This window comes from Panthera tigris, chromosome C2 (genome assembly GCF_018350195.1).
Source record: "Panthera tigris isolate Pti1 chromosome C2, P.tigris_Pti1_mat1.1, whole genome shotgun sequence".
Lineage (NCBI taxonomy): Eukaryota > Metazoa > Chordata > Mammalia > Carnivora > Felidae > Panthera > Panthera tigris.
The window spans coordinates 93,650,493-93,677,863 of NC_056668.1; the positions used below are offsets into that span (position 1 = coordinate 93,650,493).

General features: G+C 37.3%; 1 protein-coding gene across 6 annotated transcripts in view; it reads left to right on the forward strand.

The window, feature by feature from the left end:
• Positions 1–27,371, forward strand: part of PLD1 (phospholipase D1) — a 205,451-nt gene that overhangs the window by 155,344 nt on the left and 22,736 nt on the right. For 5 of the 6 annotated variants that reach the window (XM_042998977.1, XM_042998978.1, XM_042998980.1 and 2 more), the window contains 3 exons: positions 7,124–7,237; positions 9,493–9,542; positions 26,875–27,009. In XM_042998977.1, the coding sequence (XP_042854911.1) occupies positions 7,124–7,237; positions 9,493–9,542; positions 26,875–27,009 (299 nt within the window). Of the gene's footprint in view, positions 1–7,123; positions 7,533–9,492; positions 9,543–26,874; positions 27,010–27,371 lie in introns of those variants that run through there. The other variant, XM_042998982.1, reaches the window with a different exon arrangement.

Below are 27,371 nucleotides of genomic sequence, written 5' to 3' on the forward strand. Positions count from 1 at the left end.
TAGTGCCAGATAGTGCTTACAGTTTGCCCATGAGTGAGTGGTATGGAAAATGTTCCTCTGGGGAATCTGAAATTATTTGGGGACCAGATGTCTTGGGACTTGGCTTCTTTTCAACTCTGTTGTCTCCAGGTATGTGACCTTTTGAGCATGTCCATTTACCTTTCGGACGCTCTGTTCTTTTCACTAACAAAGAAAACAATACCTGTTCTGCCCAGCTTTGAAAACCATAGCACATCAATTTGTGGAAGAAACTCTTACATTATTTCCAGGAAATTCATCTTCTGGAAATATGCTAGCTCACCGTACAGTTGAACAAGGATCTAGAAGCACTATATTCAAATCGGCTGTTTCAGAAATACTATTTATGGTAGAAACAGAAATGTTTTAAATAGATGTTTAAAGTGACTTATTTTAAATTGTTAGATAGCAACTGCTGGACAGGTAAGCTTTACTTTGGTTTTCTACCTCTGGTGCTTCATTATTGACGCAATAAACTTCCTCCCCCAGATATAAAATAAGGCACTCAGTAGCATAACATGAATTCAGTTCTGCTTTGTTTTAATTTTAGGTACTATTTCTTTATTACTCTTTGAAGGCGTGCAGGCTTTCTCATTGAAATCAGTGGTTGTAGATTGAATTAACGATGTTACCCGGTAATTCTTGAGTCTCTCTACATCGGAGGTACTTTACATGCATTGCTTCATTTAATTCACACACCTACCTTATGAAGTGGATGTGTAAGCTTTCCCATTCTACAGATGAGGCAGTGGAGCCCAGTGAAGTGAGGTAACCCGCGTGAATCCGTCACACAGCTGTCGATGAGCGGAACAGAGACTGAGACCGTGTCTCTAGGGACTTTACCTTGTATTCTCCACCACTCAGCTACAAAGCTTCCCTCATTTCAAGGGAAGTAGAAATGTTCGAGTACTAAGCCTCCCAGAAATCTATGAGAGAAACTTTATTTTAAAATTAAAGAAATCAGATGAACGTTTAATTTTTTTTTTTTACGTAATTGCATGATAGATGAAAAGTTATTTGGCTTAAAGAAAAGTCTGCCTCCTACAATTACCATGTCCTATAATTTGTGTACCATGCTGGGTATGTTTCAGAAGCACTGTCTTAAAGAAATTTAAACCGTGGTTCTAATAAAAAGAACACAAACCATGTAGAATAAGTATGCCGATGGCTGGTTTCACATTTTTTTTTTTTTTGTAGACTAACCTCCAAGCTTTGTAAAATACCTGGAGGAGAGGTTACACTGGGGCAGAGATGACAGTAAATCATGGCAGGAGAACATTTGATTTAGATTATTTAACTGCTTTTATTTGATTCCAAGAATTATATAAATGGCAATCTCAGAAGATAGAGAGATGTAAAGATTAGCACAGGGCAGAGGCCAGCAATCATTTTGTAGGATCTTATTTGGGGGCAACTGAAGGACCTGCCTGACAAAGCTTATCAAGTTGAGAGTGAAGTCTTAGTCAGACGTGCTGGGCTAACCTTCAACGTCCTTACAGTTAAAAGCTTTTGTTTCCAAAAGATAAGCAATGAAAATAATATGTGTGTGTGTGCACAATATGTATTATGCCATAATCTGTAAAGTTGAACACGTAATATGCAAAGTCACTGCTAAATAGGGCCAGCATTTCTAGTGGACCAGCAGCGATTTTAGCCAACTCCCTCATTTACAGATAAGAAAACTAAAGCCTAGAAAGGGCTACTGCGCTTTATAAGATTTGCCAAACACACAATAAAATCGTTTATGTCCCAAACCACAGAGAAGGCTACGGATCCAGTTGTCACATAACCAATGCCACTACGGTATAATGTTCTCTCCACAAAAATACTACACCCCGAGCACAGTCCTTAGTTCTGGCAGCATTCACTGCTGCAAAATCTACAATGATAGGATTTATACCAGCTGTTGAAGTTTATAGCCATGAAATATGATCTATAAATTCCAAATTCTCAAAAAGCAAAGCATCTCATCACTGGAGAAGCATGACGAGCTCCTTAGGGGCCTTCTTACAGATCCTGATACCCCGCTCCAGGCAACCCCACTTCTGCCGATGGCCCTCTGTGGTGAGGAGGGAAGTGGGGATGAAGGAGGGGAGGGGGTTTTTCCTGAGAAGAACAAGGAGGGAAATGTAGAGGAGCGCCATGACCATATACATGGTGAATTAGCACTCTGATTTTAAAGGTGCAGGCAACATTACAGCAATCACAAAAATGGAAAATATTAAAGGTCTCACACTCTCACCACCCTAAAAATTCACTTTTTACCTATTTCCTTTTTGTCCATATTAACATACGTATATTTTCTGTTGAGTTGTGATTTATTTCCTTTTTCCGTAGCTCACCTGGATTTTGGTTTCAAATCCCATTTCCACACGATAGAACTAAATTTAGTTTAGTCACATCCTGATAAATGTGGACAAATTCAGTGATTCCTTGCTACTTCTGCTCCATACACCATCAGTCAGGTGTTTCCTGGCCTCTCCTCCCCTCTCTGCCCCGACACACCCCACCCTTGGTATGGATGGTAAGGGGTCCTAGATCTTTGGGAAGAGGCTTCCAGCCCTCAGTGTTGATGTGCCTTGGGCCCATTCTGGAGCCTGCTGACCGTGACATAGGGGCCTCCACCTTCTCCTTTCAGATCTGCCTTTCCTCTGCTCCTCTGTTGCTGCCACATCATGTGGGCTGGTGGACCTTTCTCTGGGGTTCTCTGAGAAGCAAGATTATATTTCACACTCAGATCCTCATGGCTCCCCTATCCTGCTGACAGGTGATGAGGTCTATCCAGTTCTCCCTGGAATTCTGCTTAAGGGTGAAGGGCAGGATACCATCACTCTTATTTCTGTATACTCTTGGCTGAGCTCAAAGGATCTCTACCTGGTCAATAGAAGTTGATATCTTGTGTCCTGTTTCCTTTGTGAGAGTGCCATCCTGGGGGCAGTACCTGCTTCATATCTGTAGTCACAGGGTGGGGGAAAGGTAATGCATTTAAGGGACAAGTTATTTCCTATTTCATGGTATCAGCCTGCACATCTGTAATTGTCTTGTAATTGTAACTTTGCATTCGGGCCATTTTAACACAGTACTGAAGTATTTTGCTATTAAGTCATGATGGTGGTCATTTTTAGTGGTTGCAAAATGTTCACTCTTTGAGTGGCTATAACATAATTTAGTTAACCACCCCCCATTATTGGACATTGATTTCCAATTTTCAGATATACATAGCACTGCTATAAGAGTTTGTGAGTTTTGAAAGAAAACTTATTTTAACCAAAAGCCCAAGAATACAATTTTATAAAATTGTTCTGAACTGCAGTGGATGAAATGATTGCTTCATACATGATGGCTGGGAGCCCACTAGCTCTTACCTTGTTTTTAAGATCATAAGTAATTCTGCCCATTAGGGGCTCAGGTTCTTGCCCTAACCTGATGCCTATCCTTTGTACCACCCCAACTTTATGAGGATGCAGTGTTTCCCTGGCAGCTGAGAACTATTGCCTTCTGGGGATTGGATCCAGGAAGGAGAGTGGACATAATATCGAGTAGAATTTTCTCTTCATTGGCTTAAACTTAGCCACGATTTTATGGTTTGAAATTCAAGAGCCCCTTTTTTCTACAACAGTGAAAATCTAAGTCATTTCTCCTAACTTGCTGAACACAGTTTAAACATTTCATCATTCAGGAAATTGAAGAACTACTGCATTGGAAAAAGGCAAAGACCCAGATAGGGAGCTAACAGAGTCCTAAGAACAAGAAAATGTGTACCTTCTGATTCTCACAAACTAAATTGGCAAGAATATTTTATCTGAAGATAAAGAGTTTTATAGGACATTTCTCAGTATCCTACTGAAATCTCTAATTGATATGGGTATGATATGAGATCTCCATTTTGAGGTCTTCTCTGCCCTTAATAAAACACAATGATAAAAGGGAACCATGTTTACAAACAGAGTCACAAACCCATGATGTTCAAGACCAGCAATCCCACTCCTAAGTGATATGTTTCACAAATGTGAAAAATGATTTATGGGAGTCAGAAGACATAGCAAAATAGATACTTTGAAATAATAAAAAAAAATTGGAAACAATTTAAATGCCCACCAATAGAGAGCTGCTTTAAATATTATGGAAAAGTTGTACGGGGAATACTGTATCACTATAATTAAAAAACGGACAAATCTCTATGTACAGATATATAAATAAAAATAACATTCAGAAAAGTGTTTATAGTAGTCTAGCATTTGAATAGAAGAAAAATACATATACTTGCTTATAAATTCATAGACTATTTCTGAAAGAACATGGAAGGTAGTAGGAGTTGCCCTCAGGGAGGAGAAACAGCACCTGGGGACAATGGAGAGAAAGAGAATTTTTTTTCCATCATATAATCTTCTACCTCTTCTATTTTGTACTATGAGCATGTGTTACCCAGTGGAAATATCATTTATTTGATGATTCCTCAAAAAGTTAAGCATAAAATAACCACATGACTGGGCAATGCCATTCCTGGGGATATTTCAGAAGAACTGAAAACAGGGACTGAGATCTATATACCTGTGTTCACTGCAACATGATTCACAATAGCCTAAAGGTGGAAACAACCCCGGTGCCCATCAACAGATGCCTGGATAAACAAAATGTGCATTGCATATCCAATGCAAGATTATTCAGCCACAAGAAGGAAGGAAATTCTGACAATCTTGAGGATCTTATGCTAAGTGAAATAACTCATACATGAAAGGACAAATATTGTATGATTCCCCCTAGAGGAAACATCTAGAATGGCAAATTCATAGAGACAGAAAGTAGATTGGAGGTTATCAGGGGTTTTCAGGGAGGGAAAATGTGGGAGTTATTGCTTAACAATCACAGTTTCTGTTTAGAGTCATGACAAAGTTTTAGAAATAGAATCGTGATGGTTGCACAACATGTGGCAATCATTACTATCACTGTATGGTATACTTAAAAATGGTTAAAATGGCTAATTTTGTGTTATTTGAATTTTTATCATGCTAAATATATATAACATGTAATTTAAAGAGAAACTTACTGTGAGTTTCGCAGCTTGATCTCTTCTGTACCCGAGGCTTCCCAGAAACAAACATTCTTCGAACCCGACCCTAGTCTCCCAAAGCATAGAGTACTGAGTGCATAACATGTGCAGGGATCCTCTGTGGGGCACTGCCCCAAATAGAAAGATATGTGGACGTACATCCTGTGTTTCAAAAGAGCTTATCACATAGCCTAGGCAGCAGATCCCTGTGTCACTATCGTGTAAAGCAAAAAGGCTGAATAGACAAAAGCTGAATAGACATCTGTGCCGTGTGCCTTGGGAGTCCAGAGGCAGGAGCAAACCAGCTTTGACTGGAAGATTCAGGATGACTTGACCAAGGAAAGTGCCTTTTAGCTGCCTTGGAGGGAGAAGTGGGATTCTGTGGGCAGAAAGGGTATTCCTGACTCAAAGCGGATGAGCCAACCTTCCTTAGTAGGGAGGTGCACCTCTGAGCAAAGGGCAGTGGTCTGGCACTGGACAATGGGTCTGTGAGGATCCAATGGAAGGCGATTCTGGAAAGGCAGTTGAGGCCAGATAGTGTCAGTTTTTAACTGTCTGGTTTAACTCATTTGGACTTTTAAAAGCTGGTGATGGGGGAAATGGCTTAGGTATGTTTTCTGTTGTTTCCCACTATCTCATTTACCATTTAAGGCTGTGAGCCTCTTACCCTTATCAGGCAGAGAGCTTGAGGAGTTTACATTCTTTAAAATTCATTTTTTCCAACTCAAACTATGTTTGCCATCTAGTGATTAATCCGTGCCATTGCAACAACCTACTTGTGATGCCTTGGTCCTCAGCGCTGCGGTTAAGCTCAGGGGCCCACAGACTCCATTGTGTTGGCTATCACTTCTGCCCTGAACTTCACCTTCCACGGGCATACAATACATACATTGGCATTTGGAGACATTATAATGACATCCGACCCCTCAAAGAGTAGTAGTAATACTCACATGAAAGAAAAATGTAGTTGTTTTGAAGAAAATGAACCTTGGAAATTAAGTATTAAGAGAAGTTTAAATAGCAGCACCTTTGTGTGAATATGGATGTCTCAGATCTATGGACAAGATTTTTCGACCACAACAGATACCACAATCATTTCCAGCTTCCACTTCTTCCTCTGTATCCCATAAATGGAGGCAAGGACTTTAACGGCTTTGCCTCCAAATAGTGATACCTGTTTGAACATGATTCTCCAAATTTTGTACTTTCTGAATGGAGTCTAAGTAGCCCCACTTCCTTCTTTTATTTGTTACATTATGGAGTAGCAAAGGCTACTGAAAGACTATTCTTTCAAAGGCTGGCCTCAAATCAGTTGGAACAGTCGGCCAAGAAATGATGCGTTATATATGCAGAGGATTTAAAATCATCAGTCACTCAGGATTCTTGAAGGGCGCAGGATAACATTTTGCAGCAGAGCCAGTTTTCAGAGCTGAATCAGAGTTTCTAAGCAATGATGACACGACTTGTCATACATAAAATTATTACGATGATATCTTTTTCAAAACTTTGTTGAGGGGCGCCTGGGTGGCTCTGTCGGTTAAGCGTCCCCGACTTCGGCTCAGGTCACGATCTCGCGGTCCGTGAGTTCGAGCCCCGCGTCAGGCCATGTGCTGACAGCTCAGAGCCTGGAGCCTGTTTCCGATTCTGTGTTTCCCTCTCTCTCTGACCCTCCCCCGTTCATGCTCTGTCTCTCTCTGTCTCAAAAAATTAATAAACGTTAAAAAAAAAAGTTTAAAAAAAAAAACTTTGTTGCAAGCCCCACCCCACCTTCCATGGGTCCACACATGGGTTGCTTTTAGTGGATTTTGTCCTAGGAAAAATTATGCTTTAGAAAGAGTAGACTTCCCACTCTACTGCCAAGTTCAGCTGATTTTTTTGGGTTGTTATGAATTGTTACCTGGATAACAGCTTCTGGCCTCCAATCCAACGGCACCTTCCAAGCCCCGAAATGTGATAGAATGTATTGTAGGAAGCCATTAGCTGAATCTCTAAAACCATGTGAACTGCCTAACTATATCATTTTTTGGTGAATCGCTCTGCATCTGACTTTTGTAGGGAAAACCAGAGATACCGGGTGTATGTTGTGATACCGCTGCTGCCAGGATTTGAAGGAGACATTTCAACGGGTGGAGGAAATGCTCTGCAGGCAATAATGCACTTCAACTACAGGTGCCAAAGTTCTAAAGTCGTCTGTTTTCAGCTTTCTATCAGTCACGCGTGTAAGCTGGTGAAAGGAATGGAAATATTTCCCCACATCTATTCAGGGAGTGTTGAACAGATGAACACTTTATTTTACTTTTGAATCTTGGCCTGTTTACTAGTTGATAAAATTCAAATAGAGCCTAAAATCATAAATGGCAGGCCTGGGACACATGGCGAATATAAAAAGAACTAAAATATAAAGCTGTCTTTTATACTCATTGCCTATACACAAGACGTACATATACATAGATCTTATAAAATGGAGACAAAGACTTTATATATATATATATATATATATATATGTATGTATTATATATGTATTATATATGTATAGGCATATGTATAATATTGATTTAAAAATTATCTTTAAGCCACCAGAGAGTTATTGAGCTTTCCATATTATTTGAAGAAAAAAATTAAATTTCCCTGTGTTTGTTTATGGTTCTTTAGGTAGCAAGTTTTTTCACCAAGCTTGGGAATGGTAGACTTTGACAGAAAATGAAGTATGAAGGTTCTTTCCTATCTTCTGGAATTTTAATTCTATTTTCTCTACCACATCTTTGTTAAACTTTTAAGGAAAGTATTAAATCCTATTCTCGATATTCTAAAAAGCAGAATTGCCATATTCACTTGAAAAAGACCCGTGAAGCTTCAGACTTGGCCAGTAGAGCGATATGAAGAGGGTTAAGAGGTATGTCTGGTGAGCAGAGAGGTAGTGTAGAAAGTGATGGGAAGGCACCCCTAACATTCTGTCTTGGTCACGTAGCTGGAAAAGAGAATGGGAGTGAAGAGGTAAGTGAACAGGCCTGGGCATGAATCCCAGCGCCCAGTTACAAGCTCTGGGACCTAAGATACAAAAGAACCCTGCTGAGCATCACAGTTGTATGAAGTCAAAGCAAGGACGGGAACCTGGATGTTTTCTTTTAATATCCCTTGTTTTTTAGAACCACCTGTAATTTCCCACCTTTCTGATCAAACCCTTTTGTGAGGGAGGAGACAATGAGGCCTGGCTCAAAACCCCCAGTGTGTAAAGCAGATAAGGTCTTAGGAGCTTGGTCAAATTAGGGATAGGGGCTTACATGCCTTCCTGCTGCTCTCCCCCATAATACCCCCTGCAGGATCTGAGGGTCCTCTAGGCACAATTGTGGTCACCACTGTGGTGATTTTTTTTTAATCCTCTTGTTTCTTACTGACTGAGTTATTTCTATCAACCAGGATTTCAAGTAAAGATTTTTTTTTTGTTTCTTCTGGGTAATTTTGCCTGGTTACAGTAAGAGAGAACTTTAACTATGCTTTGGGATATACACTTTGATTGAAGATTTGCCTATTTCTAATATTACCTGATTTATAACATGACAAACAAAGCTTTTCAAGTATTTAAGGCACTGACATAATGTTTAATTGGATTTTATCCACTTCATTTGCCATTCTAATATTATTTTTGGAATATTGTCAGTTGTAATTATTTTCTATGACTTTTCCTGGGTTTGAACCAGCTGAATGAAATAACATGCTTGGCTTTTGTTCAGCAGCTAAAATTCTAACCTTTTATTATGCAAAAACATCTCTATTTGCTGGCATCATCTTTAAGAATATCAGTATTTCCCAGGGATAACTATATTTTTAATTACTTCTACAGAACAAGCAGATGGAGCATAGAATTTTTTGTTTTGTCAGTCTTTATAATTCATTGACTATTAGAGTTGTGAAAAACAAAGTCATTAGCGGAGTCAGTTATCTGCAACTATATTTTTCACTTTCAAGGCATTTGCCGACTTTGCAGAGACAGCCAAGGTGTATAGTTTCTTTAACTCAGAAATTATTCTGCTAAGTGTTTGCCCTTTTTACCAATGAAAGTAACGTGAGTCTGTAAGTGTTCTCATCTATTGAGTTATTCTAAATTTATCTTAGCTGTCACCAAATTTTCTAAGAGAGAAAGTTCATTCATAGCCCATCTTTTGAAAATAGAATCTCTTTCTGAAATCTAATGTCAGTTTTATGACTTTTCCATTTACTTGCCTCAAAACAACCTGTCCCAGCAGTACCATTACAAAAGTGATATCCAGGTGGTTTTATAGCTTCCGAAAAGTCCATGTCTCATCTTCTCTTAAAAGCACTCGTTCTGTTTTTGCTTGGGTTAGGACTATACTTCACAGATACTGCAGTTGGGATTGGTTCCTTTGAAACCTCTGTAATTATTTCTTTCCTTTCCATGTGTTCAGAACCATGTGCAGAGGAGAAAATTCCATCCTTGGGCAGTTAAAAGCAAAGCGTAAGTAACAGCTTTTATTTTCCTCCACAGTTGTCTTTGGTGACATATCCATAATCATTGTGAAACTCTCTTCACAAGAGGTAGCCCACAAACGTTTAACTGAGATCAATCACTTATTCTTGTTAAATTGTCCAAAACAATGTTCAAATGAGGACATCACAACTTCAGATGCATAGATAATGAAAAATAAGAGTACTTTCATTATTTACTTTTATTTCTTTATAATAGTTATTTTGATAATAAGTGGGATTTATAAGGCACTTCACAAGGACCCTTCATGTATCTTCTTCTACGATCCTTCACCACAATCCTGGGAAGGAAGCAGGACAAGTGTCATTTCTGCTTTAAAGCTAAGGACACAGATGCTGCAAGGTCAACAGGTATTCATGCGGCTGCTTGTTATACAGAGGTCCCCGGGTTGTCACAACACTGTCTTATATTTAGGGAAGAAAACCAATTCTATTTATTTTATTTTGCCACCATACACTGACTAAACCTTTGAAGGTATTGTACTAGAGGCAAATAAATCAGAAAAAAAGCTCACAGTAATACCTTTCACTCGTACAGTTCTTCACATTTTCAAAGGCACTTTCTCAGATATCTTTATTATTTTATTTTATTTTATTTTATTTTATTTTATTTATTTTATTTATTTTGAGTGAGAGAAAGAGAAAGCGAGCAGGGGATGGGCAGAGGGAGAGGAAGAGAGAGAGAATCTTAAGCAGGTTCCATGCCCAGCGTGGAGCCCGATGTGGGGCTCCATCTCACTACCATGAGATCATGATCTGAGCTGAAATCAAGAGTCTAATGTTTAACCAACTGAGTCACCCAGGCACCTAGATATCTTCTTATTCAACCCTTCTTTAAACTCCCACCTACCACATATTGTAACTGTGGGTTTACTTGTCTGTTTGTCCTGATGCTAGGTTTAGCACATAGTAGGTCATCAATAGTCTTCTATATCTTGTACAGTAGGTACAGAAAGTCCCACAAAAGTTAAGCTAGAGTCAGAACCCAAATTGTCTGACTTCCAGTTCAGATGGGATACAGATTGTGAAAACTTGGAGGGCCACATTAAAAAGAACTAGACTTTATCCTGAAGAAGACAAGGTTGGTGGAAGCCTCTGCTTCCTGGAGTGAAACTATCAAGGTGGTGTTTTTATGGAAAGATTCACTTACTGTTGGTAAGAAAAGTAGAGAGAGACTGGTGGCAGGCATAAGATAATGGCACACTGGCAAAGGAAAGAAAGGTTACGTATGAGTACAGCTGGGAAAGAAGACTTGAGGGGATGTGGGAGTAGGAAAGTGAAAGGAGTATCAGATAATCCTGAGAGTTTCCACCAGCTGACATGGAGAATGGAGCTGCCACAGGGAGGTCTGCAAAAGTCATGAGGAGAAGTCACAATTATATGAGGCCTTGTGTTATGGCCTTCACATATGCTATAAACCTCAACTGAGGTTTTTGGAGATTTTATTTATATTGGTAACCTCCTAAATGGAGTGCGCTGGGTGATGTACCAGAATGTGGGGAGAAAATACTAGTCTTTCCATGTATGTATATTTTTCACTTAAAAATAAAGAATTGAAACATGAGCAGGAATGGCATAGTAAGGATCTCCAAAAATCCACTCCTTCAAAAAATCAACAAAAATACAGACAGAAATTGTTAAAATGAACTTTTCTTGAGAGAGAGAGAGAGAGAGAGAGAGAGAGAGAGAGAGAAAGAATATGAGAATGAGGGAGAGTGCGAGTGGGCAGAGAGAGCAAGAATCCCAAGCAGGCTCTGTGCTCAGCACAGAGCCCTACACAGGGCTCTATCCCATGACCCTGGGATCATGACCCAAGCCAAAATCAAGATTAAAATGGTCAACTAACTGAGCCACCCAGGCACACCAAAATAAACTTTTTTAGAACTCTAGAAATTAACCAAAGTCTTATAACAATATGAGGAGTTTTTACTCAAGAAAAACAACACAATCTTGGTAAAAGCAGCAAGCTTTGTAGCCATTTAATTTGCTATATACCCATCATCTTCTTCTCAGTTCCACAGTAGCCTTGAACATCAACTCCTGATCACTGTCAAAACTAGCAGCCTATCAGCCCCCAGAGGGAGGCATGGGTTTGAAGCTCCCATCCTCTGACAGTTCTCAGAAAATTGTCATAATTTGACCTATCTGACAGTTTAAAAGACTTTAAAACACCTAGTTTAATATTTGAATATTCTTTGAATATTCAAAGAACTAAAGGAAATAATATCCAAAGAACTAAAGAGAACTATAAAAACTGTATCTCCCCAAATAGAGAATATTTTCTTAAAAATAGAACTTTTTTATTAGAAAGTTTCCATAAAAGTTCTTAAAAAAACAGAAATAAATTCTGGAGTTGAAAAGTATAATAACCGAAATGAAATATATGTTAGAGAGGCTCAGTAGCAGATTGGAATAGGTAGAAAAATCAACAAACTTGAAGACAGATCAATTGAAATTATATAGCCTGAGGAACAGGAAGGAAAAAAGAATAAAGACAAATGAACAGAACCTTGGAGACCTGTGAAATGCTATCAGACATACCAACATATACATAATGGGAGTCCCAAAAGAAGAGGAGAGAAAAGTGTAGGTAGAATATTTAAAGAAATAATGACTGAAAACTTCCTAAATGTAATGGAAAATATGAATCCACACATCAAAGCTCAACAAAATCCAACAAGAATAAACTGTTTCATACCAAAACACATCATAATCAAACTATCCAAAGACGAAGACAAAAAGAGAATCTTGAAAGCAGCAAGAGAGAAGCAAATCATCAAATACAAGGCATCCTCTATAAGATTAATAGGCAATTTATCATCAGAAACCATGGTGTTCTGAATGCACTGTGATGACATATTCAACATGCTGAAAGAAAAGACTATCAACCAAGAATTCTGTGTCCAGCAAAACATCCTTCAAAATGAAGGAGAGGTGGAAGTTAAGATGGCAGAGGAGTAGAGAGACACTGGGCTTTCCTGGTCCTTCAAACACAGCTGTATTGAGGTCAGGTTGCTTGGAACACCCAAGGAATTGATCTGCAGAGTGGTGGAAGGATCTCCACAGTTGGAGGGAGACAGCCTGACAAGTGTGAGGAGTGTGGATGTGAATTGGGGGAGAGATAAACTCTAGTACTGTGAAAGGGAGGGAACCCTTTCTGTGGACAGATGAAAGGGAAAGAGAGAGGTGGTGAGAGAGTGCAGCATCGAGTTAGCATAAAAGGAGAACCTCTCTGGACCACTGACTGAGGAGTGAGAAGTACTGAGTGTCCCAGTTCTTTTTTTCCAAACAGCTTTTGGAACTCAGACTCTGAAGTTTTGGAAGTATATGACTTTCTCTGGAGTGGAACTTTGGCAAGTGTTGCTGGGGAGGAGGGACATGGCCCCTGAGTGCATAGCATGGTGTAGTGATCTCCAGGGTGCACTGGGAGAGAACAGTTCCCTTCCTGGAGTACTTTTGGAAGAGGGTTTATTGCCTCCCCAAAGACAAAAGACCCTGCAGGTGCTAGCCAAAGGCCTTTCATCAGCAGGATGGAGAAGCTCTACTCCAGAGGAGGGGAATGGATCTATGCTGTGCTGTATCCTTTAAGACTTTGGGTTTTGAGTCCCAGCCACATGCCAAAGAAAAAATGCAGGAAAGTTGTGGTGCTATAGTTTCTTACTTGTTTTTTGTCATTTACTTTTCTCTCTCCCTCTCTCTCTTTTTTTTTGAAATCAGCCTTTTTATTCTTTTCTTTTTCCTTCTTTTTTCTTCTGCTTTTTTTTGTTTGTTTCTTTTTCTTTGGAATCAGCCTTATAGTTTTTTGACTATTTTTTTTTCTTTTCTCGTTTTATGGGATTCCTTTCCTTTCCTTTCCTTTCCTTTCCTTTCCTTTCCTTTCCTTTCCTCTTCTCTTTTTATGGGATCAGGCTTCCCCCCCCACACACACACCCTTTTTTCCCCCCAGGGTTACATCAGTAAACAAATAAAAGCACACCTAGTTAAAGGTCCAAACACTCAACCACTGCCAAGTAAGGAGGAACTCTGTAGAGGACTAACCAGTGAGATAGAGCAGCCAAAATGCAACAACAGAGGGCACAAAGAATACAGCAGAAATGCTTTCTGAAGTTCCAGGCCCTGGACAGTGTATGACCCCTTAATATAGCAGTACTCTCAGGTGCGGGAAACATAACAAGCTTTTAAAACATGCAAAAGACAGAAATGTAGCCAAAGTGACAAGATGGAGGAATTCTCCCCCAAAGAAAGGTCAAGAAGAAATCACAGCCAGGGACTTGCTCAAAACAGATGTAAACAATATATCTGAACAAGAATTTAGAACAACACTCATAAGACTACTAGCTGGCCTTTAAAAAAGCATAAAAGACACCAGAGAAACCCTTGCTGTAGAGATCAAAGATTTAAGAACCCATCAGTACAAACTTTAAAAATGCCATAACTGAGATGCAAAATAAACTAGATACAGTAACAGCAAGGATTGAAGAAGCAGAGGGGAAGAATAAGTGAAATATAAGATAAAATTATGGAAGATAATGAAGTTGAAAAAAATAGGAAATGGAAATTACTAGTCACAAGGGAAGACTTAGAAAAGTAAGTGATTCCATGAAATGAAACAATATCCATATCATAGGAGTTCCAGAAGAAGAAGAGCAAGAAAAAGGGGCAGCTGGTTTATTTGAAAAAATTATAACTAAGAACTTCCTTAATCTGGAGAAGGAAACGGGCATCCAAGTCCAAGAGGCACAGAGAACTCCCTTCAAAATCAACAAAAACAGGTCAACACCACAACATATCATGGTGAAACTGGCAAAATACAAAGCTAAAGAGAGGATCCTGAAAGCAGCTAGGGACAAAAGGTCCTTAACCTACAAGGTAGACACATAAAGTTAGTAGCAGACCAGTCCACTGAAATTTGGCAGGCCAGAGGGAGTGGCACAAGTATTCAGTGCACTGAATAGGAAAAATATGCAGCCACAAATCCTTTATCCAGCAAGGCTGTCATTCAGAATAGAAGGAAAGATAAAGCCTTTTCCAGACAAACAAAAACTAAAGGAGTTCGTGACCACTAAACCAGCTCTGCAAGAAATTTTAAGGGGGACTCTATGGTAACAAACAAACAAACAAACAAACAAGACAAAAAGCAACAAAGACTAGAAAGGACCAGAGAACATCACCAGAAACATCACCTCTACAGGTAACAAAATGGCACTAAGTTCATATCTTTCAATAATCACTAAATATAAATGGACTAAATGATCCAATCAAAAGACATAGGGTATCATAATGGATAAAAAACAAGATCCACTACATACCGCCTACAGGAGACTCATTTTAGACCTAAAGACACCTGCAGATTGAAAGTAAGGGGAAGGAAACCATCTATCATGCTAATAGAGGTCAAAAGAAAGCCAGAGTACACATACTTATATCAGAAAACTAGATTTTAGAAAAAAACCATAACAAGAGATGAAGGAGGACATTATATCATAATTAAGGGGTCTTATCCATCAAGAAGATCTAACAATTGTAAATATTTATGCCCCCAACTTGATAGAACCCAAATATATAAATCAATTAATCACAACCATAAAGAAACTCATTGATAATACCATAATAATAAAAGACTTTAATATCTCACTTATAGCAAAGGACAGATCATCTAAGCAGAAAATCAACAAGGAAAATGGCTTTGAGTAATACACTGGACCAGATGGACTTAACAGATATATTTAGAACATTTCATCCTAAAGCAGCAGAATACACATTCTTGTCAAGTGCACATGAAACATTCTCTAGAATAGATAACCTAGTGGGTCACAAATCATCCCTCCACAGGTACAAAAAGACTGAGATTATACCATACATATTTTCAGATCACAACACTATGAAACTTGAAATCAACTACAAGAAAAAATTTGGAAAGCTCTCAAATACATGGAGGTTAAAGAGCATCCTACTGAAGAATGAATGGGTTGACCAGGAAATTAAAGAAGAAATAAAAAATACATGGAAGCAAATAAAAATGAAAACATGACAGTCCAAATCCTTTGGGATACAGCAAAGGCGGTCCTAAGAAAAAAATACGTTGCAATTCAGGCCTATGTCAAGAAGCCAGAAGGGTCCCAAATACACAACATAACCTTATACCTAAAGAAGATAGAAAAGGAGCAGCAAGTAAAACCCAAAGCCAGCAGAAGAGAAATAATAAAGATTAGAACAGAAGTAAATGATATAGAAACAAACAAACAAACAAAAAAAAAAACAACAGTAAAATGATCAATCTAAAAGCTAGTTTTTTGAAAAAATAAACAAAATTGATAAACCCCTAGCCAGACTTCTCAATAAGAAAAGAGAGAAGACCCAAATCAATAAAATCATGAAAGAAAGAGGAGAGATCACAACCAACACCACAGACATGCAAACAATTGTAAGAGAATACTATGAAAAATTATATGCCAACAAACTGGACAATCTGGAAGAGTGGAAAAATTCCTAGAAACTCACACACTACCAAAACTCAGGAAGAAACAGAAATTGCAACAGGCCATACCAGCAAAGAATTAAATCATTTATCAAAAATCTCCCCAACAAATAAGATTCCTGGGCCAGATGGCGTCCCAGAGGAATTCTACCAGACATTTAATGAAGAGTTAATACGTATTCTTCTCAAACTATTCCAAAAAATAGAAATGGAAGGAAACCTTCCAAGCTTATTCTATGAAGCCAGCATTACCTTGATTCCCAAACCAGACAAAGACCCCACTAAAAAGGAGAATTACAGGTCAATATCCCTAATGAACCTGGATGTTAAAATTCTCAACAAGATACTAGCAAATTGAATTCAACTATGCATTAAAAAAATTACCATGATCAAGTAGAATTTATTCCTGGGTTATAGGACTGGTTCAATATTTTCAAATCAATCAATGTGATACACCACATTAATAAAAGAAAAGATAAGAACCATATTGTCCTCAATAGATGCAGAAAAATCATTTGACAAAACACAGCATTTTTTCTTGATTAAAGCCCTCAAGAAAGTAGGTATAGAATAAACATACATCAACATCATAAAAACCATACATGAAAAACCCACAGTCATATCATCCTCAATGGGGAAAAACTGAGAGCTTTTCCCCTAAGGTCAGGAACACGACAGGGAGGTCCACTGTCACCATTATTGTTGAACATAGTACTGGAAGTCCTAGCCTCAGCAATCAGACAACAGAAAAGAAATACAAGGCACACAAATTGGCAAAGAAGTCAAACTTTCACTCTTCGCAGATGACATGATACTCTACACGGAAAACCTGAAAGACCACCAAAATACTGTTAGAACTGATACCTGAATTCAGGAGTCACAGGATATAAGGTCAACATACCCAAATGGGTTGCATTTCTATATACCGATAATAAAGCAGCAGAAAGAGAATTAAGGAATCTATCCCATTTATGGTTTCACCAAAGACCATAAGATACATAGGAATAAACCTAACCAAAGAGGTAACAGATAAGATGTATGCTGAAAACTATAGAAAACTATGGACTCCATCATCAACTTATGAATGGATAAAGAAGATGTGCTATATATGTATATAAAATAGAATATAAAAGAATGAAATCTTGCCATTTGCAATCACATTGATGGAACTAGAGTGTATGATGCTAAGCGAAATAAGTCAGTCAGAGAAAGACCAATACCATTGGATTTCACTCATATATGGAATTTTAATTAACAAGAGACAAGCAAAGAAAAAGAGAGGGGTGGGGCGCAAATCAAGAAATAGACTCTTAACTATAGAGAACAAACTGATGGTCACCAGAGAGGAGGTTGGTGGGAGTATTGATGAAATAGGTGATGGGGATTAAAGAGTGCAATTTGTACACTTGAAGCTAATATTACACCATATGCTAACTAACTGGAATTTAAATAAAAGCTTTAAAAACAATGGCACAGGCTCTTTGGAAAGCAAATTAGTAGTTCCTTATAAATTAAACATAGAGTTACCATGTAACCCAGCAATTCTGCTCCATAGTATATCCTGAAGAGAACTGAAAACATATGTCCACATAAAAACTTGTACGTGAACCTTTATAGTAGCATTATTCATAATAGTGAAAAAGTTGAAATTACCCAAATATCCATTAACCAACAAATGTAGAAACAGAATGTTTATATCCATACAATGGAATATTATTTATATATAAAGAGAAATGGACTGATACAGGGTACAACATGGATGAACCTTGAAAATGTTATGATAAATACAAAGAAGCCAGACACAAAAAGGCCACAATTGTATAATTCCATTTTTATGAAATGTTTTTAATAGGTAAATCTATAGAGTCAGGAAAGTAAATTAGTCATTGCTAGGGTATGGAGAGAGTGGAATGGGGAGTGACTCCTAATGGGGATGGCATTTCTTTTTGGTGTAATAAAAATATCTTACCCCCTCTCTGCCCCTTCCCCACTCATGCTCTGTGTCTCTCTGTCTCTCAATAGTAAATAAACATTTTTTAAAAAGTGGGGGGAGGTGCCTGGGTGGCACAGTCAGTTGGGCATCTGACTTCGGCTCAGGTCATGATCTTAGAGTTTGTGAGTTCGAGCCCCGCTCAGAGCCTGGAGCCTGTCTCAGATTCTGTGTCTCCCTCTCTCTCTGCCCCTCCCCCACTCATGCTCTGTGTCTCTCTGTCTCTCAATAATAAACGTTTTTAAAAAATGTCTTAGGGGCGCCTGGGTGGCTCAGTCAGTTAAGCATCTGACTTCGGCTCAGGTCATGATCTCGTACTTTGTGAGTTCGAGCCCTGCATTGGGCTCTGTGCTGACGGCTCGGAGCCTGGAGCCTGCTTCTGCTTCTGTGTCTCCCTCTCTTTCTGCCCCTAACCCACTCGCATTCTGTCTCTGTCTCTCTCAAAAATAAATACACATTTAAAAAAAAAATTTTTTTAAATGTCTTAAAATGAGATAGTGGTGGTGATTGTACAACTTTGTGAAGGTACTGAAAAAAAAAAAACACTGAATGATATACTTTAAAGGAGTGATTGTATGGTATATGGATTTATAAATGATTTGGAAGCTTTGAAAATAATGAGTTAAGCTTTTAGTATATGATAAATTTAAATATATACTCTGTGTGTGTGTGTGTGTGTGTGTGTGTGTGTGTGTGTTGGCTCTTTCATAATTTTTCACTAATGATATGCTAGTCAACTCTCTGGAAATATGAGACATGTTTAGACATGGGGCATGTACATTACCAATAATAAATACTTTCAAAGTTGTATCTCATTGCATCTAGGACAGGGAAGATTTACTAGAGCATTATCCCTGTCTCTGCTTCTAATGGCTTAAAATGAAGATGATAATGAATGAATAAGTCTCTAAAAGAAATATTGCCAAAAACAAAATCAGGAAAGCCATTCAGTGCTGACAGTGACTGGTAAAAAATGCAAAGGTGAAGTTATAGGAAAATAAAAAGTCAGAATAAGCCTATTATTTAGTTTCTCGACCATAAAAATGCCTGAGCTTATTATAAAGCATTCTTTTGGCTCTGGCCCCTTTTCCTGTCTTTGGCTATTCAGGGGAAAAATTGGATTTTAACACAAGAAGTAATTTCAATGCTAAGCCCTCTTATGAAAAGATTTCCAAGTACCCTGGGAACAAGTCAAAATCAGGCATCTCAGTGGGAAAAATGTTCACACTCTAAACATAAAGAACAGATTAATTACATAACGCCCCTTTCTGAGGCACAATGTTGTATTGTTCGTTTTGTTTTCGTAAATGTATAGTGGGTTTTAAATACATGAACTAGCTAATCTCTAACTGTATAGATGACTGTAGTTCTGTACTGTTTCAATTCTTTAGAAATAACAAAACTGCTATGAATATGTTAAAATTCCTGAAAAGAAAACCAGCAGCTATTAGTGTACTATAATCATCATATATACCAATCTTCAGGGATTTAGTGTTTAATTTAAAGAATTTCTTTATCATTTTTCTAATTTTTCTGTATTCTGGCATGTCAGCAGCCAATATAGTATAATTTAACACAAGGTCTAGAGGTTTTCAGTCAGGATTAGAAGTATGCCTGTATGAAGTGCTACTTTTTTAAAAAAATGTATTTATTAATTTTGAGACAGAGAGTGGGGAAGGGTCACAGAGAGAGGGAGAAAGAGAGAATCCTGAGCAGGCTCCATGCTAATAGCACAAAGCCCAATGCGGGGCTCAAATTCACAAAAGTCATGAGATCGTGACCTGAGCCAAAGTCTAGTGCTTAACTGATTGAGCCACCCAGGAGCCCCACAAGAACTACAACTTTTTAAGTAGCAAAGGCCTGTAACAACTCTTGAAATCCTTTCACAAAACTTTCTCACAAACATCAAGAGTCTGTTGTATTGAATTCCCATCTTTTGATGGTACATCTATAAACCAAACTTCCTAACAGATATGTCCTAGGGGTCTATATAAAACCTCCAGATCCTCACATACCTCCATGGCATATAATTTGGAAATCTCCTGATACTTTTCTATTAATGGCTTTATATTAATGCTTCTACATGCCCCAGGCTTTCTCATACTTTCTTCAAAAGGTACTTGTTTCCTCAGCATATCCCCACACTTCAAGTAAACATTGTGAACTCCCCTGTCGTGCGAGCAGGGGAGAGGGGCAGAGAGAAAGAATCTTAAGCAGGCTATGCACTCAGTGCAGAGCCCAACGTGGGGCTCGATCCTACAACCCTGGGATAATGACCTGAGCCAAAATCAAGAGTCAGAGGCTTAGCTGACTGAGCCACCCAAGTGTCCCAAGCCAGTTTTCTTTATAGAACACAGTACTGACCAAAATAGCTTTTTCTTTTTTTCACATAGCATGTATGGTGGGATAATTCACATATTAGATGGGTGCCCCCACTTTACCTGACAGGCTACACTGTATTAATCTAAAATGTCCTAGGCTCCTGGGTGGCTCACTTGGTTAAGCGGCCAACTCTTGATTTTGGCTCAGGTCATGATCTTACAGTTCATGGGTTTGAGTCCCACGTCGGGCTCCGTGCTGACAGTGTGAACCCTGCTTGGGATTCTGTCTCTCTCCCTCTCTGCTGCTGCCCTGCTCATGCCCTCTCTCTCTCTTTCTCTCTCGAAATAAATAAATAAACTTAGAAAAACATAAAATGTCCACTTTCTGGCTAGGACCCTGATCTTTCCTTTTGGGTTCTGTTACTGGTCCTAACCTTTAGTTTTTTTTATTCCATGAGAGGCATTTTTTGCAAAGAAACAAAGTTTTTATCACTTCACAGGAGTTATTTCATAGGCAAGGAAGAATGGAAAGTAGTATGGATCGTGGGCTGCAAGGCTGTCCTGCTAATTGATACATTGCGGATACTCTCCAACCTTGCTATGGAATGACACAAATCTGCGCCTTCAAAAATTCCATTTATTGGGGCACCTGGGTGGCTCAGTCGGTTAAGCATCTGACTTCAGCTCAGGTCACGATCTTGCAGTCCGTGAGTTCGAGCCCCGCGTCGGGCTCTGGGCTGATGGCTCAGAGCCTGGAGCCTGCTTCCGATTCTGTGTCTCCCTCTCTCTCTGACCCTCCCCCGTTCATGCTCTGTCTCTCAAGTAAATAAACGTTAAAAAAAAATTTCCATTTATTACATGTCTTAAACCTTCAGGCTGCTAAGCTAGTCAGTATCGCTAATCTTTTTAAAAAATTATTTTAAAATAATTTCAGACTTACAGAAGGCCTTCTAGAACTGCCGTATACCCTTCATCCTGATTACCCAAATGTTAACCTTTTACCTTCTTTGTTTTGTCATTCTTTGATAATAGTTAGATTCGTAGACAGATGGGTTTTTCTCTTAAGAACATTTCTTATTATATATATATGTATATATATGTGTGTGTATATATATATATAATAAAATATGATATGATACCATATCATATATATCTTAGGATATATAAGTTGCAGCTATAATGCCCATTTACCCCTAAATACTTGAGTATGTGTTTCTGAAAAGAAAAAAAAAGGCATTAAAAAAAGCAGGTAGAATTCCATTATCAAATTAATGAAATTAACATTGATATAATATTATTATTTGTACACCTTATTGAAATTTTGCCAATTGAATTACTGGTGTCCTTTATAGCAAAAATGTATGTATTTATGTATTTATTTATGTATTTGCATTGGTATGGACTTATGGATTCTTATTTTATTTAGTGAATATAATTTTGATGCCCAGCTTGCACAGGTTTGGCCAGTGAGTACCTTTATAAGCTGGCTCATCTGTGCTTTTGATATGTTCCCATCAGCCTTTTTTTCTTGGTGGCACAAGAAGAGTTCTATACTCTTCTTGTATATTCCCAGAATTAGCCCTAGAATCAGCCATTCCTCCAAGAAACCTAGATTCTTCTAGTGGAAAGTGACATTTAGAAACCAAAATCCTGGTGCTAGAAATGATCATTGCTACCGGGATGTAATTGCTTTAAGACCTATGGTATACACATTACCTATCTATCACCCATAAATATATCTGTTTGTCCATCTGTCTGTCTCCACGCTAAGGCTTCCAGTTCCAGTCCCACACCACAGAGTTCTTTCTGGATATCTCTCTTTCTATTTTTAAAACTCCTTTCTCTCACAGTGAGAAACCTGGCTCCTTTTATCTACAATGTATATATTTCCTCAATCCTATGATACACAGAAAATAGTTTTAGAATTGCTAGCCCATACTACTATGAAAAATGAATCTATTCCCCAAAATTCAATATTTGTTTATAGTTCTTTTTGTCTTTAGCCTAATGGTATATACTCAAATGTTAGTGTTCAAAATTTACTTGGATTATATTATTAATTTGAAATACAGTTAGATTCATTTGCTTTAGTCTGTTCTATTTTAGAGGTTTTTTTCTATATTTTTCTTGATTTTTTTGAGTGTGTGCAATATACTTCCAATAATCAGAACCATAAAAATGACATACTAAGATAAATGTCACTTCCCTATACTTTGTGTCAGTTTCCTCCCCACCCATCTTCTCTACCCTATTTCCCTTACATCTGCTATCTGTAGCCAATTTTGTCAGTTTCTAGAATATTCTTACAGTGTTTCTTTTTGTACAAATGAGCAGATATAATGCATATATTCTTACTTTTCCCATATCAATTCATGGAACTCTTCATTTATTTTGACATCTGCATGGTCTTCCACGTATAGATTTGCCATAGTCGTTCAATCATTCCCCTCTGGGTGGACATTTAGATTGTTTTCAGTATGTTTCAATTACAGTTATGCAATGAATAACCTTGTCCATATATATTCTTATTTGTTGGAAGTGTATATTTATGGTAAATTTCTAGGGTGGGATTGCTAATCCTAAGTGAAATAAATCAGCCAGAGAAAAACAAATTGCCCATATGATCTCACTCATAGGTGGAATTTAAGAAATAAAACAAATGAGCAAAGGAAAAACAAGAGCAACAAACCAAGAAACAGACTCTTAACTATAGAGAACAAACTGATGGTTACCAAAGAGGAGGCGGATAGGAGGATGGGTAAAATATGTGATGGGGATTAAAGAGTACACTTTATCATGATGGAAAAATAAATAAAATAAAATAAAATAATTTTTAAAATATACTTTTTGCTAAATATTGCCAAATCCTCCCCCCCCCCACCAATTTGTATCAATTTGGTTTCGCGCCACCAGTATATGAGAGAACCTGCTTCAACCCAGTCTCACTGACAGAATGTGTTGTTTTTTGCCAATACCATAGGTAAGAAATGGTTTCTCAGCATAGTTTTGTATTTCTGTTATGAGTGAGGAAGAATATCTTTTCAAATGTATCTTTTTGTGTGTGTGAATTGTCTGTTTATGTCTTTTGCACATTTTTTCCATCAAGATTTTGATCTTTTTATCCCTTAAGTTTTTAAGAGTTCATTATAGGTTTGGACTTCTTAGCTCTTTATCTGTGATATATACTTACTGCAAATACCTTCTCCTGCTTTGTCACTTGTTTTTTTTTTTGTTTTTTTTTTTTGTGGTGTTTTGTGTCATGTGTTTGTTTTTTTTTTTTTAAATCTAGCCAAAGTTATTGATGTTTTTCTTTTATTGTCTCTAGGTAGTTATAAGACTTCTTTACACTCAGGTTATATAAGAATTCACTCTGTTTTCTTCTAACACTTGTATCGTTTCATATGCTTGCATTTCTATTTCTGGTCCATTTGGGGTTTATTCTTGTGATTGGTATGAGGTATGTATATAATTTTTCTTTTTCAAAGAGCTATGCAATGATACTAGACTTTTTATTTATAAGCTATGGATCTTTATGTAAAAGTCTTTATCATTTGAGATGCCACCTTTTATCATACACAAAAATTTTGTATGTGTTTTTGTATGTGCTTTCTATTGAATTCAGTGGTTTTAATTGTCTTTTCATATGCTGGTGCAGCATTGTTTTAATTATACAGATTTTATAGTATGTTAATATCAGATAGTGTTAATGCCCCCTCATAGTTTTTCTTTTCCAGCTTTTATCATAGCCATTCTTGGATGTTTCTTTTTCTATATGAATTATAATATTAAGTTTTCTAGGTCCATAAAAACAGGTTGGTATTTCTACTGAGATTATGTTAAATTTATAAGTTAAAATGTAGAGAGTTGGCATCTTTTTAATGTTGAATTGTTCTATCCCAGAACAAGGGTGTCTTTATTTGCTCAAATCTATTCTTATGTCTTTTGATAGTGTTTTAATTTTTTCTTCATAAAGATTTCAGACACCTGATGATAAGCTTATTGTTTATCTTTGTGTTTTATCTTTTTTCCTGCCATTGTAAGCAACAGTTTCTCTGATTTTTATCCTCTAAATGGTCATTGTTTGTGTGTATGAAGGCTGTTGATTTCTATATGTTAATTTATATCTATTGTCATATTTAATTTTTTTATCATTTGAGATATTTTTATCATTGATTCCTCAGGTATACTATCATATTATCTGGAAATGGAGATGGTTATACTTATGTGACTTTTCTTATCTAAATACATTAGCTGATACCTCCAAGGCAATGTTAAATAGTATTGAAAATATTATACACATGCACACATATTATATGTGTATAATATATATATTATAATATATATAATATTATATAATAATATATATTATATTATATATTATATAGTTTTAAGCATGTTAAGAAAGGATTCATTTTCTGTTTTCTTCATTATTTTTATCCAGAATGGGTGCTGAATTGTGTAAAAAGCTCTTCAGCATCTGTTATAATAATCGTATGATTTTTCTCCCCAGATTGATCAATATCATGTTTTATATTAATGGATGTCCTCATACTGAGCAGACTTGCACCACTGAAATGCATCTCACTTTGGCATGGTGTATCATTTTCTGAATGTGTACCACTAGTGTTAAATCCATAAATGCCAAAGCTCTGCAACAGTGTCATTCAGAGAATGATATCCCCCAAAAACCAAAACAAAAACCCCCAAAAGAATGATATCCCCTAAGGCACTTATTGGATTATAGATTTCTACTGACTCAGAACCTCTGGGGAGGGTTTCCAGATTCCCTTTCTGAGAGGTCCTCACAGAGGCAGTCCTTATGCACACTGAGAACCATTGGCCTACCAAATAGCTTAATGTGGATTTTTTATGGGAAGTTACTGCAAAACTTTATTTACTCTAGCAAGGATTTTTCTCCATGATTCCTTTAAAAATCTGCTTTATATCTTAAAATTTTAGATCATGAGCCAGCTTCAGGAAAATAAATTGACGATACCAAAAGCTAAAATATTAGCTGTCCCCTGACTGTCCATTTATCCATTTATCCATTCACTCATTTATTCACCTTCCTTTAGCACTATGCAATGATAGGGGTACAAAAATGTATAAGACCTCCATAAGAGTAGAAGAAATGGAGGATTAAATGAATGTAAAATAATATATTAGGTGTTATGTTAGAAATATTTTCCAGGAATTTTATGGGTATGATAGGCTTAAAAGAGGAAATACTTCTTTCTCCTGGATCAGAGGTTTCAGGAGTTGATGCTTTAGATGAGCCATCTTTCCAATATAACATTAACAAATGGGGAAGAAATTTATTTACAAAATCTTATGTACGTGAAACTTTTTAGGAACGCATCTCTTACACATCATGTACTAGTACATCCACACACCAACTCTTGGCAAACAAAGCTACAATATTATTTACATATATAAGGGAAGGGTTATCTGTAAATGGACCAATCTCCCTATATAACCTATGAGTGAATTTCTTTCCAAGACCCTCATATTTAATAGAAATACCGAGTAACATCAACAGGATAATAGAAAGCATCAGTAATACATGGAAACTTCAGTAAACAGAACATGAACTGCCATTGTTTCTGTTAGAATGCTTCAGATTCTCTTAAAGGAGAAAAATTATATTCTCTTTCCATTAGAATTCGTGATGGTTTTGCTCTGCTCCATTTATTCTTAGTATAAGACTTTCCTTATCCAGGACAACTGCTGTGAGGGAGAAGGACCATAAAATTGTGTGACTGACATTCATGCCAGGATAATGGTTATGGGTTGGCTTGGTATGGAATGCATTTCTTCTTATCACACGAATGGCCCTCATGTGATGAGAGGGCAGCATTTTAAAGTACAAACCTGGTACTGCTTGCTCTGGAGAAAAGTCTCCAAAGTCAAATGTAGTTAGGTTCTTTTATTTCCTGATTTTAATGATTTAGGAGTGTTATTCAATTGCCAACATTTTTATTTACACAAAGTCTATAAAATTTAACTGCTGCTGTGTGTTGAAAATGCTGCAAACTATGTCTATATCAAGTAGTTTAGGCATTAATATTTTTGCGTCTGATTTAAGCTGCAGCAAGTGTGAACCAAGGTAGATGCAAATGTGACACTGATGTCTTGGTTATCTACTCTGGCTCTGCTTTAATTATCCCTCGTTAGTAGTTGCTCATCAATCATTAAAATACATGTTCACATTTGATATGTTTTTGATTGCCTCAGAAAAAGTAATTCATAGCAAACACTCCAGTATGGTTTTTTAATGTGTATCCATCCATATTAATAGTACAAGTTTCTTCTGATAGCAAAAATAGATCCTGGGTGAGTTCTGATATTATACACACACACACACACACACACACACACACACACACACACACTATACAATCTATTCTTAACCACCTATTTAATGAGTATATTTGTTTTGAAAAACAGTAAAATGTAATGTGCCTTTATTGAGCTAGGTCATATTCATTTTAATACTTTCTTTTTTACTTTATAGTTGGCAATCAGTGGATAAATTACATATCATTCTGTGGCCTTAGAACGCATGCAGAGCTTGAAGGAAACCTAGTCACTGAGCTCATCTATGTCCATAGCAAGTTGCTAATTGCTGATGACAACACTGTTATTATTGGTAAGTACATGGTCTCTAATTGTGTTGCTTGCTGGTTGACTTCATGCAAAAATCCTTCTTTCTTTTCCTCCCAAGATTCCTTTGCAGTTGAGACGGACTGTAACATGTTATCTAAAACATTTCTGGAGCAGTCTTTTTCACTTGTGTCCTTTCTAATAATCTCTGTTTTCATCTGTGAAGAAACAAAGGCACAGAGCAACTAAATAACCATTGTGCAAATTACAGTATCCAGAGCAGTGGTTTAACCCAGCAGTATAGTAATCAGTTGTTCTCATTAATTCTTTATTACCTCCTTATTTTTATTTTGAATCTAAGTCCCTAGATTTTGGGGGCTGGAGAGGAAGACATGGGGAGGGAAAATG